General features: G+C 48.7%; 1 protein-coding gene across 11 annotated transcripts in view; it reads left to right on the top strand.

The window, feature by feature from the left end:
* BAZ2A (bromodomain adjacent to zinc finger domain 2A) overlaps positions 1-12,895 on the top strand; it is a 1,342,005-nt gene that overhangs the window by 1,197,027 nt on the left and 132,083 nt on the right. For all 11 annotated transcript variants that reach the window (XM_078689111.1, XM_078689116.1, XM_078689113.1 and 8 more), the window contains one exon: positions 8,646-8,789. In XM_078689111.1, the coding sequence (XP_078545237.1) occupies positions 8,646-8,789 (144 nt within the window). The remainder of the gene's footprint in view (positions 1-8,645; positions 8,790-12,895) is intronic.

A 12,895-nucleotide genomic window follows, 5' to 3' on the forward strand; every position in this document is an offset into this window, starting at 1 on the left:
ATATGAGGAATCAGCAGTTAGATAGTCTCTAATAGAAAAAGCATTACCGAAGGTAAGTAACTTGTTCATCTGGACATTAAAATTAACTGTTATTTGATTTGTAACTGTAAGTATCTTACTTCATATCAATTTCTTGAGTAAGCCTTGACTGTTCAACTTTGCTGTAAGAGGCCAGTGCTAAAGGAGAGTACTTGGTCCTCTTATTGAAGTGCAACAGTGTTGAGACTCCAAGGCAGCTGGGGTAAACAATATGAAATGTCACAGTTGTTACCCAGTAACCTATGCTTACTTATATTTGAATCCCAAGAAAAGGCTTCATACCATCTTAAAGATATTTGCTACAAATTGCATGTTAGATGCTTCTCCAACTATTAATCTGTTCAAAATGATTGATAGCTTTCTAAGATGGTCTCTTTACAAGCAAACACTGTAATTTCATTGTTGCAAAACATTTGGATCCTGGATCAGTTGACACGTTAACGTATGAAGAACTTAGTATCTGAAAGAGACACGTTAGTGATAGATTCCTTTCCTTAGAATATCCCCAGGCGTCAGACTGGATCCGGAAACTTTTGCGTAGCAGTACCCTTGCGCGTCGGTAGGCGTAGTCTGCGGCTCCGCGTCAGTCGTCGGGGCCGTGATGACGTCGTCGGAGTACTTAGACGCCGCCTCTGCGTCAGTTCTTCTTTTTTCCGTGCCAGCAAGCGCAGATCTGGAAAAAGCAGTAACCCGTAGTCCATTTTTGACTAACTTTTTGGATCATTTTTGATCATTTCCCGAAGTCTTACGACTCCGATCGGTGCCGTAGGGATGCCTGGCTTTAAGCACTGCGAGGATTGCGACCGCACGATGTCGGTCACGGATCCTCACCACCTGTGCCTAACTTGTCTAGGCGTCGACCACGACGACAAGGCCTGCTCCGACTGACGGGCTCTCTCTTCGAAAGCCAGGCCGGAGCGGTCCCGCAGGCGACTCGAACTCCAGCAGTCGGTCCCGCGCCGCGAGAGGTCTCGGTCCCACGGGAGGTCGAGGGACAGGTCGCGGGCTCGGAGCCACCCCAGTTCCGAGAGTAGGCCACACTCCTCCGGGTCGAAGTCGTCGTCAGGTAAGAAGCACAAGAAGTCCAAGAGGCGTCATCGCTCTTCGGACTCCCCCCGACGCTCGCGCGATGCGGCCAGGGGTCGGGTGACACCACCCACGCGGCTCCGTCGGAGTCGCGGTCGCCGCGTCCAGCTCCACACCCTCCGGTCCCTGGGCAAGACGTGACGCCGAAGGAGATCGAGCGCTTCCTCATGGCCATGAGGAAACTCTCTCCTCTGACGGGCTCCGCGGCGCCTTCGGACCCAGCGGACCCGTCTGGGGCCTCTAGCAGGTCGGGGGCTTTGGCCCCGACGCCGTCGGGTGCTTCGGCCCCGACGCCGCCGACGCCTTCGGGCCCCGACGCCGCCGACGCCTTCGGGCCCGGCGCCGCAGGGCCCCACAATCCCGACACCGCCAGTGCCTTCGGGCCCGGCGCCGCAGGGTCCAGCGGTCCCGGCGCCGCGGGACCCCGCTAGACCTTCTTCGGGATCTGGGTCGTCGCCAGTGGACCTTACAACCTCCCCGGTGTCGGACCATCAGGTGTCGTCCCCCGCGCCGCCCCGGATACCTCCTTTATTCCTGTTCCGACGTCGGGACGGCCCCGATGGGCGCCGCTCCAGACGGCGCTTGGGGAGTTTCACTTCTATGAACAGGCCCCATTGATTGAGAACCCTGAGTATCAGGAGATGGGTGATAAAGGGGATTGGGAGGGGTCTGAGGACCCTCTGACCCGAGAGTGTCAGTCTCATGAGGACTGGGCAGGAGACCTTGGGGAGGCCAGTGGCCTGGACACATCTCCAGACACTGGTTTTGTCTCCCCTCCTACCGTGGCTTCGGAGGAGGGGGCAACCTACAGTGTGGTGTTGATGAGGGCTGTCAAGGCCTTGGGCCTTGAGCTCCCCGTCGCGGCCGTGAGGACTAATCTCCTCACTGAGGTCCTTAAACCGCAGTCAAGCTCGGCCGAGCCTCTGCTGCCCTTTAATGAGGCCTTGACCGACGTTCTTCTGGGCACTTGGTCCAAGCCCGCGCGGGTTCGCCCGTAGATAGGAACGTGGCCAGACGCCACCGCCCAGCCCCGGGCGACCCATGTTTCCTGTCCACCCATCCCACCCCCGAGAGCCTGGTCATCCAGGCCTCCGATTCCCAGACCGCATTCCCGTCGGCGCCGCCGGACAGGGAATCCAAGAGGTACGAGCAGTACGTTAAAAAGATCTTCTCGTCCCTTAGTCTGGGACTGCGGTCTTCCAATACCGCATGCCTCTTGGGCCGCTACACCCACTCTCTGTGGGATACGGTTGCGGAAGTGCTGCCAGAGTGTCCGTTGGAGGTACGGGCCAAACTCGGCCAAGCCCTTGTGGAGGGCCGGGATGCAGCGAAATATTCTATCCGGTGTGGGCTGGATACCACCGACTCACTAGGTAGAGCGATGGCAACGACAGTGGCGGTCAGAAGCCACGCCTGGTTGAGGTCCGCCAACTTTTCGGCTGATGTCCAAAACACACTGATGGACATACCGTTTGATGGCCGTCGCCTCTTTGGCGACAAGGCAGACCATGCGCTTGAGCGCTTTAAGGACTCCAGGGCTACGGCCAAGTCCTTGGGCCTCTCGGCCCCGCGCCAGCAATCGGCTGCCTTTCACTCCTTTCGTGGCCACGGAAGGGGTGTACCCACACGTGCTGCCAGCCACGCTCCGCAAGGTAATACCCAACGTGGTGGCGGCCGTGGGAACCGCCGTCCCGGCGGTCGGGGACAACGGCGATGTCAGTCCACAATTTCCCCCGCAGCATCCGCCTCAAAATCCTCCTAGTCCGTGCTTTCAGGCCCATGTGACGCCAGTGGGGGGCAGGGTTCGCCATCACCACCTCCTCTGGCGCACTGTCACATCGGACAGGTGGGTGCTGCAAATCGTCCGAAGGGGCTACTCCCTCCCCTTCGAGGCGACTCCTCCAGCCATGCCACCGCAGAACCACCGTGTATCGGGGGATCATTTGCGACTTCTGCAGGAGGAAGTTACGGCCCTCTTGGCCAAGGGGGCCATCGAGAGCGTTCCTGGGCCAGAAGTAGGGTGTGGTTGCTACTCCCACTACTTTCTGGTACCCAAGAAGGGCAAAGGGGACCTACGCCCTATCTTGGACCTAAGGAACGTCAACGACTTCCTCCGGAAGGAGAAGTTCAAAATGCTGACACTGGCTCAGGTCCTAGCTGCCCTGGACCCAGGAGACTGGATGGTAGCGTTGGACTTGCAGGACGCTTATTTCCACATCCCCGTCCTGCCGGCCCACCGGCGCTACCTGCGGTTCACTTTCAGTATACCGTGCTCCCCTTCGGCCTTACCAGCGCCCCACGGGTGTTCACAAAGATGATGGCGGTGGTCGCAGCTCATCTGCGCAGGTTAGGGGTTTCAGTCTTCCCCTACCTCGACGACTGGTTGTTGAAGGCGGGCTCGCCCCAGACAGTCGTCAGCCACTTCCAGACGTCGGCAAACATCCTGCACCTGCTGGGGTTTTCCATCAATGTGCCGAAGTCACACCTGTGCCCCTCTCAGAAGCTCCTTTTCATCGGAGCGGTTCTCGACTCGTCGCAGTTTTGAGTTTATCCTCCCGAACAGCGGGTTCGGGACATTCAGGCTCTGATTCCACTCTTTCAGCCTTTGTCCCGAGTCTCGGTCAGGTTGACGCTGCGGCTTCTGGGGCTGATGGCCTCCTGCATCCTTCTGGTGCATCACGCCCGGTGGCGGATGCGGGCTCTGCAGTGGGACCTGAAGTTTCAGTGGGCCCAGCATCAGGGCAACCTGTCTGACCGCGTCCTGATCTCGGAGGGCACTGCGAGACAGCTGCAGTGGTGGCTCACAGACCGCGATTGGGTCAGCAGCAGATCCCTCTCCCTTCCCCAACCGGAGCACGTAGCTGTGATGGACGCGTCCCTCCAGGGCTGGGGTGGCCACATGGGAGAGGCGGAGATCAGAGGCCTCTGGTCTCCGGCGGAGGCCCGGCTCCACATCAACCTGTTGGAGTTACGGGCGATTCATCTAGCACTGAAGGAATTCCTCCCCTCTGTCCGGGGGAGTGTAGTGCAGGTGTTCACGGACAACACCACCGCCATGTGGTACTGCAACAAACAGGGTGGGGTGGGGTCGTGGACCCTTTGCCAGGAGGCTCTGCGCCTCTGGCAATGGCTGGAACGCCAGGGCGTGACCCTGGTGGCTCAACACCTGGCAGGTTCTCTGAACGCCAGGGCGGACGAGCTCAGCCGTCGGTGCATGATGGATCACGAATGGCGTCTGAACTCGGACGTGGCGCAAGGCCTCTTTCAGCAATGGGGAGAGCCATGGTTAGATCTATTCGCCACCGAAGAGAACGTGCAATGTCATCAGATCTGCGCGTTGGAATTTCCAAGGCGGCACTCGCTCGGAGACGCTTTTCGTCGCGAGTGGAGTTGCGGTCTATTGTACGCCTTTCCGCCTATACCACTTCTACCCAGAGTGCTGAAGAAGATCAAGCGCGACCGGGCCCAAGTCATCCTTGTGGCTCCGGACTGGGCGCGAAGGTACTGGTATCCAGAGCTACTCAGTATGTCAGTCGATCCCCCGGTTCATCTGCCTCTTCAGGAGGACCTTCTGTCGCAGCAACAGGGGATGGTCCTCCACCCGAACCTGTCCAGTCTCCACCTCCATGCTTGGAGATTGAGCGGCGACATTTGAGGCCATTTGACTTGCCTCCTGAAGTCTGTAACGTCATTCTGGCAGCCAGGCGTCCCTCCACAAAGTCGGTATACGCCTGCAGGTGGAACAGATTTGTGGCATGGTGCACAGCAAAGGCTGTGGATCCCCTTGCTGCCCCTCTCTCTGAGGTTCTTCTCTTCTTTCTTTCTCCTGCCCAGCAGGGCTCTGCTCTGGGCACTATCAAGGGCTACCTTTCGGCCCTTTCAGCCTTTTTGAGGCTGCCTGATCAGCCTTCTTTGTTCAAGTCCCCTATTGTTAATAGATTTGTAAAGGGCATCACACACACTTTCCTTCATGTTCCGTTTGTGATGCCTCAGTGGGACTTGAACCTGGTTCTTACGTTTCTGATGTGCGCTCCCTTTGAGCCACTTCACAACTGTCCTCTCCGCCTTCTTACTGCTTTCCTGGTTGCCATCACCTCTGCCAGGAGAGTGAGTGAGCTCCAGGCCCTTTCTTGTACTCCATCTTTCCTTTCTGTCCATCCGGACAAAGTGGTGTTACGTACTAAGCCATCTTTCCTGCCCAAGGTTGTCACGGCCTTCCACATCGGGCAGTCTATCACCTTGCCAACCTTCTTTCCGCCTCCGCATCCCTCTAAAGAGGAAGAGCGGCTCCACCGTCTGGACCCAAAACGTGCGCTCTCATTCTATTTAGATCGCACACGCCAGTTCCGGGTGGATGACCAACTCTTTTGTCTTTTGGCGCTAAGAAGGGGAAAGCGGTGCACAAGAGGACCATCTCCCTGTGGATCATCTTGTGTATCCAGGCATGTTACTCCTTGGCTAAAAAGTAGCCCCCTGTTGGATTGCGGGCTCATTCCACCCGAGCCACGGCGACTACAACTGCCCTGGTCCGGGGAGTGCCCTTACAAGACATCTGTCAGGCAGCTACGTGGGCATCGCTGCACACGTTTGCAAGACACTACTGCCTGGACAGCCAAGTCCGAAGGGATGGCTTCTTTGGCCGTTCTGTCCTCCAGGACTTTCTGGTGTGATTATTGGTTCGCAGACCCACCACCGGGGTTGGTATTGCTGGGGTATCTATTCTAAGGTAAGGAATCTATCACTAACGTGTCTCTTTCAGATGCACAAGTTACTACTTGTGTAACGATATATCTGTAAGAGACATTAGTTAGTGATAGATTCCTTACCGACCCACCCATCCTCCCCGTTCTGCGAACCGATATCTAGGGTTAGGGTTATCCCCTTTCAGGGCCCTAGTTTCAATGGCACCAGTGTTGGTTTTTAACATGGCTCTGCGTTTCTGGCGTGGAAAAGCTGTGTCTAAGAACTGACGTCAGCACGCGGAGGCGGCGTCTAAGTACTCCGACGACGTCATCATGGCGCCGACGACGGACGCGGAGCCGCAGACGACGCCTACCGACGCGCAAGGGTACTGCTATGCAAAAGTTTCCGGATCCAGTCTGACGCCTGGGGATATTCTAAGGTAAGGAATCTATCACTAATTAATGTCTCTTACAGATATATCGTTACACAAGTAGTAACTTGTGCTTCCTGGTTATTTAACAAAATGCTCAGTTTTTAAAATTAAAAGACACACCGATGATTGACGGAATGCAGAGCAAATCAAACATTCACCCCCAGTCAAGAGATCTGGGTTAAATCTGTTGGTCTTTTGCTCACCATGCACCCCAGTTTAGACCCAGCCCTATGCAAATCAGTCTTGAGCCTATTCCTCATGGGAACAGCTTTATACACCAAAGAGGAGTGAGAAGTGTCCAGTAAGGGTATATCCTTTGCTTCCCTATTTTACTATGCAATAAACACAAGCAGAGGGGCGACCCAGTTATTTGTGACAGTGTCTGACTTGCCTGTATCCGAGACAAGTGAGCGTATTGCACCCAGGTATATGGATGCTTGCTTCACAATTTCTCAGACAGTAAACTTTCACTGAGGTGGTGTGAAACATTAAACTATTTATTTATATATATATATATATATATATATATATGAGTCCTCACCCACAGTTACCACCGGTGGCATGCTTCATCATTGGACGCACATATGCAAATCAGTCTTGACCCTATTTCCCATGGGAACAGTCCAACCCGAACTGCCAAGCCAGGAACTCCCTGGACGGGAAACAAGCATCCTAGGACCGGTTTCGGGACATCACCCCTCATCGGCCAGGCTAGCTTGAATCCAGTGGCACAGTGAGCCTGGGACCCACGTCTGGGCATACCCGCCGCACTTAGTGCGAGAAAGCAAAAGATACACAGATGATGTGCGAAATGCAGAGCAAATCAAACATTCACCCGATTCAAGAGATCTGGGTTAAATCCATTGTTTTTTTTGCTCACCATGCCACCCCAGTTTACGTGAGTCCCATGCTCACTATGCCACCAGAGCCAAGCTAGCCTCTCTGATGAGGGGGGGGGGGGGGTTTACCCCGAATCCAGGCCCCAGGATACTTGTTTCTGATCCAGGGAGGACCTTGCCTAGCAGTTCGTCTGGACTGTTCCCATGGGGAACAGGGTCAAGACTGATTTGCATATGGCTGGGTCTACACTGGAATCGTGTGTCATGCAAAAAAAAAAAGTTAACCCAGATCTGTTACTGGGGGTGAATGTTTGAACAGGGTCAAGACTCGTTTGCTTGTGGCTGAGTCTAAACTGGAATGACGTGGCTTACAAAAAAACTATGGACTTAACACAGATCTGTGACAGGGGTGAATGTTTGATTAATTCAGCATTCCGTCCATCATCTTTTCTTCTTGCATCTGTTTTTTAAATTGACATTTTTTCTATTATCTTGTTCTAATCTACTTCTGTTCGGTTCAATTTATAGATAGGGGACATAATAAAATATTCTTTCTGTCATACTCATTTTAGAAGAAAACAATTCTGAGACGCTTTCTTGGACTCTCCCTTTTTTCACTAATTCCTTAACTGTTCTTCTTTTTGGGATCAAAGTGTTATCCTAAATGTTTTAGATCACGGTTTTAACACTAAAATTTTCCAGTGGTAATGCACTGTTGAAATGGAACATCGTCATTTTGGGTGCAGTTAAGTATTAACTATGTGTAACCCCCTGTCAGTCCAGATACCTGAGGGGATTTTCGACAGGAATTGCATGTTTTCAAAATCTATTATTATTTTGCTAAATGTTTGATAGATTTTTTAATGAAAAAGAAATGTTCTTTATATATCCAACTCACTCATATCTTGGGCATAGCGTTACCTCTCAGATTTTCTTCAGTTAAAGCAAATTATTTTTTGTACATTAGAGAGACAACACACAAAGTAAAGTTAACAAATAATCAGATTCACGGTTTTCTTCAAGAAATTTCTTATTGTTTAGATTCTTTGTTCTTCACACACAAACCGAAGCGCGGACAATGAGTTTCGCCCAAAAATAAAGCTTCATCAGGACTGCAATATATCAAGATGTATGCCGATGTTACCTCCCTGAGCAAACTCTATTTTGGGCAAAATGTGTTGGCTGTGCTTCTGTTTATGTGTGAAGAAGAATAAAGAATTCAAACAAAAAGAAATCTCTTGATCAACATGGGCAGTCTGATTATTTGTTAACTTTACTTTGTTTGTTGCCTCTCTAATGTTAAAAAAATGATATTTATGTTGGGTTATCTGGTAGCTAACCTATAGTGGTGGGCAGCAAGTGGACATATTTTTTGGAACTTACAGGTGGTGTGGTCCTTAGCTACCTTCTGTCTTCTTTCAAAACAAAATAGATGCTTCATTAGATCCAAAAGGTTGCTTGTCACATAGTCAGTTGGTAGGATATTTTAAATTGATTGAAGGCTTATTAGTGATTTTAAGTCTAAAGCTCCGAGACTTATGTAACTTACTGTGATGTCTCTCTAGAATAATTCTGATGGAGATGGAGTCACAGGATGATGCCTGGCCATTCCTTGAGCCTGTTAACCCCAGGCTAGTTCCAGGGTACCGAAAGGTCATCAAGAAGCCTATGGATTTCTCCACCATGAGAGAGAAGCTGCTGACTGGCGGGTGAGTTAAGCACACATTGTTATAAAGTGCAAGCTTAGGTTGGAAGAAAGTGCCATATGGTGCAGATAATACTCAGTCCTTCCGACTTAAACATAATACTATTACACACAATCGCACACAGACACTCAACTACTTTTTTGGCTCAGTCGCTGACCAGAGTCAGCCATATGGAGATGATAATGGGCTTGATGGTGAATAGTTTACCCCACAGTATGATGATGAAAATGTATATGTGCACCTGCAAGATACCAATGGACTGGACACCTCACCCAATACTGGGTTGGTCTCCCCTCCTCATCGGATTAGCAATTTAGGAAAACACAACTTATACCATAGTCCTCAGAAGAGTTGCTGAATTACTTTACCTGCACTTCCCCATAATGGAAGCAAAAACTAATGTTCTTACTGAGTGCCTTCTTTCTGGCCAGGCACCCATCGAACCTCTGTCTGTCCTTCAAAAAGACCCTCACTGACACACTATTGGGTACTTGAGCTGAACCATCTTCTGGCTTTCAATCGGCAAATGTCTTGTAGCATCTCATCTCCAGGCAACTTTTTTTTATTATTATTATTATTTTGTTTACTCCTGCACTGAACCCGTGTGAGTTTGATCATGCATGCATCCACCTGTAGATTGAATCTTAATGTCCTTCAAACTTCTCCCCCAGAGTCCAAATGAATGGAGATGTTCGGGGAATTTTTTTTCCCTCGGCCTGCATTGCCTCGAGATTGGTCAATGCCAGCTTGCTCCTGAAACATTACACCCCATGCTCTCTGAGATATGGTTGATGAGATCTTACCGGTGATATCTGAAGACTTTTGGACTTCCTCGGACCAAGCTGTTCAGGATGTCTGGAATGCACCAAAGTTTGTCAATCAAGTTATTGTGAGAACTGGTTGAATAACTCATCAACAAATTAAGAAAATTAAAACATTGAAAAAACAATCTGAAATATATACAACGGTAGCTCACATCGCTAAATTAATTTGATAGAGCAAATTTCAAATCCAAATGATGTGTTAACTGCATTATGCATTACAAACCTAATTCAGGAAATTATTTTTTGCCCTATATACATCATTGACTGTACAAATCTTTAAATGGCAGAGACTTCGTGTGTACTCGTATCCACCTTATAAAGCTGGAGTGCAACACCAATTAATGCTTCATTCCAATGAGCTGGCCTAATTGGACAGTCCATCTAGTCCTTAGATTCTCATATGCATAAAAAAGATTAAAACATGCTCTTCGTTTTCTTTGGTAGGGTTACAAATGAGAGAAAGACTTAGCTAAATGTGTAATTATGCCACCTGAAGATAAAATGGCAAGTTAAAAAATATATAGCCTAACTTTTATATTGAATCCCTTGCAAGGGAGAACTAATAGAATCTAGAAAGTTCTCAGATCTTAAATCATTTTTGATTATTAAAAAGCATTCAGAAAGTCTCCATCTTTGTATATTAGATGGCTATTTCCCAATATCTAGATTTCGCAAGCCCGCTACCACTGGATGGAATCAATAAGGATTTAGCATATAGTCCTTCAGTCTTAAAAGGTCCAACCAAGTTTGAACATACTTCATCCATGGGATCTTGAGGGCTGTGGGTCTTTGTTTAACATTTATAAGGGCACCTCAGTGGGAGTCCAATTCACCAGTTGTCCAAATACGTAGCCAATATGAGTTATAGATTTTAGACTGAGGTTAAACTATAATGGAATTACAGGAGCACTCTGCTATAATTTCAATAGAGATTTGATAAAATTATTTTCTGACTTTTAAAGTGTCTCCATTTTACAGTGCCCCAGAGCTCAGAACCATGCAGTGCCCAACGGACGGCTTGGGTATTATAGATTCCCAAAGCATGTCAATTGCACCTACTGAACAAAATATTTTATTTTTTTCAATTATAGCTTGAAGGCCCATAGGTGTTTTAGATATCATCAATGCATCGTCTGCAAAAAACAAAGGCCTTATAACTAAGAGTAAATTCATTGTAACGCCTTAATCAAAGTACTTTCTATAACTGATCTTGGGACCAGTTCAAAAGCTACCCTCAGATCTTCAAAGGTGACTTACAAATGGCCCTGGTTCATATCATCTGTTTTCAATTTTAAAAGGAGAAAGAGGAACCCCTGGTCCAAGGTGCTAACTTTGAGACTGAATCCAGCTTGCATGTGGGTCAATTCCACCCATCAACAGTATTAATTTGTCTAGCACGTGGTTCTAAAAAATTGTTTGAAATATTATCAGTGGCGCTGATGATACGATAACCTGTGACTGACAGCCCTTTTATGGATTGGTATTATTTCAGCAACCTTCCAAGAGTTTTGAATGGGAGTGGGACTCCAGATCCGAGGTGTACAGTGAAATAAATTGCATAGGATCCTAGCCAATCCTAGGGCCTTCCCAGGTGTTTGAGCGAGTGTAGCTTCAATAGTATCTTGTAGGAAAAAGGTAATCGGACATTAGTTATCAAGTAAGAGTACATTGGAACTCATCCCTGAAGACTCTGGGCTAAAATAAGGACAAGAATGATTGTTGTATAATTCAAGTGTTGAATCCATACATGATGTTGAATGTGAATATTTTGTTTCCTGGTTGCATTGCACCATCTTTGAGCTATGAAGTGCCAAAAAGCCTTCATATCATTTGAATGTGCTGCTTCTAATAGGTTGTTCCACAATCCGTTTCCTATTTCAATTTGCTAATCTTTTTTTTAATTTTTATTTTTACGCCATGCCTGACATTGCTTCCAATATCTCTCTTTTTAATTGCAGTGATTAGCAAGTTCTTTGCTTTCCTGCATTATAAACCAAACCACCCATGCAATTTGTAGGCTAGGTGGAGTGACATAATTTCTCTTGAAGAAAAAAAAAACTTTTCCAATGATGCGAATAGCTTAACATGTAACACAGACACAAATGCAACAGGATTATCTATCTGGCTAAATTAGTCTAGGTCTGGAAACAAGGATTTATATATACCAGAAAGAACCTTTGGTGAGGTATTGATATACACCCATTTAACATTTGTCCTATTGTTAGAGACTGCGATGTAGTCTGCCCCCAAATTCAGGGTTTCTGACTGGTCTGTGATCAGAACACCTCTTAGTACTATTGTCAGGGGGTCATTGTTGCTCTCTAGTTTGGAATTCACAGCCATATCAATGAAAACAATGCTAGATTCAAAGGTTCAAAAGGGGTTGATGATGGACAGAGCATCTGAATCAATCAAACACTCACACCCAGTCAAAAGATCTGGGTTTAATCCATCACCGTTCTTTAGCCCACTCTGCCACCCCAGTTCAGACATGGCTATATGCAAATCAGTCTGACCCTGTGCCTCATGGGAACAGTCCAGCCCGAACTGCCAAGCCATGTCTTCCCTGGACCGGAAACAAGCTTCCGAGGACCGGTTTCTGGCATTTCAGCCGTCTTCAGCTCGGCTTGCTTGAATCCAGTGGCAAAGTGAGCAAGGGACTCCCGTCTGAGCATACCCTGCCACACTTATGGCGGCCAAAAGCGGTACAAAAGGGGGTGGTGATGGACAGAGCATCTGAATCAATCAAACACTCACACCCAGTCAAAAGATCTGGGTTTAATCCATCACCGTTCTTTAGCCCACTCTGCCACCCCAGTTTAGACATGGCTATATGCAAATCAGTCTGATCCTGTGCCTCATGGGAACAGTCCAGCCCGAACTGCCAAGCCATGTCTTCCCTGGACCGGAAACAAGCTTCCGAGGACCGGTTTCTGGCATTCCTGCCGTCTTCAGCCCGGCTTGCTTGAATCCAGTGGCAAAGTGAGCAAGGGACCCACGTCGGAGCATACCCTGCCACACTTATGGCGGCCAAAAGCGGTACAAAAGGGTTCAAAGGTCCAGCATGATAAAGTAAATATTGGTCTTGTAAATTCCCTCTGGGCTGGACGTTACTATTTAATAGTGTACTCACATTACTTTCAAGCATGCCGTGTGATAACGTTGGAGATAAAGTTGTCCAATTCATTCTGGCAGGATATGTTAAGTTAGGTAGGCCCCGTTATTCATCCTCCTCTTTTGCAAGACTGATCATTGGGCCAAGAATTAGTTGTGGGAAAGTGACTT

The sequence above is a fragment of the Lissotriton helveticus genome, chromosome 1_1, assembly GCF_964261635.1.
Source record: "Lissotriton helveticus chromosome 1_1, aLisHel1.1, whole genome shotgun sequence".
NCBI classification, from domain to species: Eukaryota; Metazoa; Chordata; class Amphibia; order Caudata; family Salamandridae; genus Lissotriton; species Lissotriton helveticus.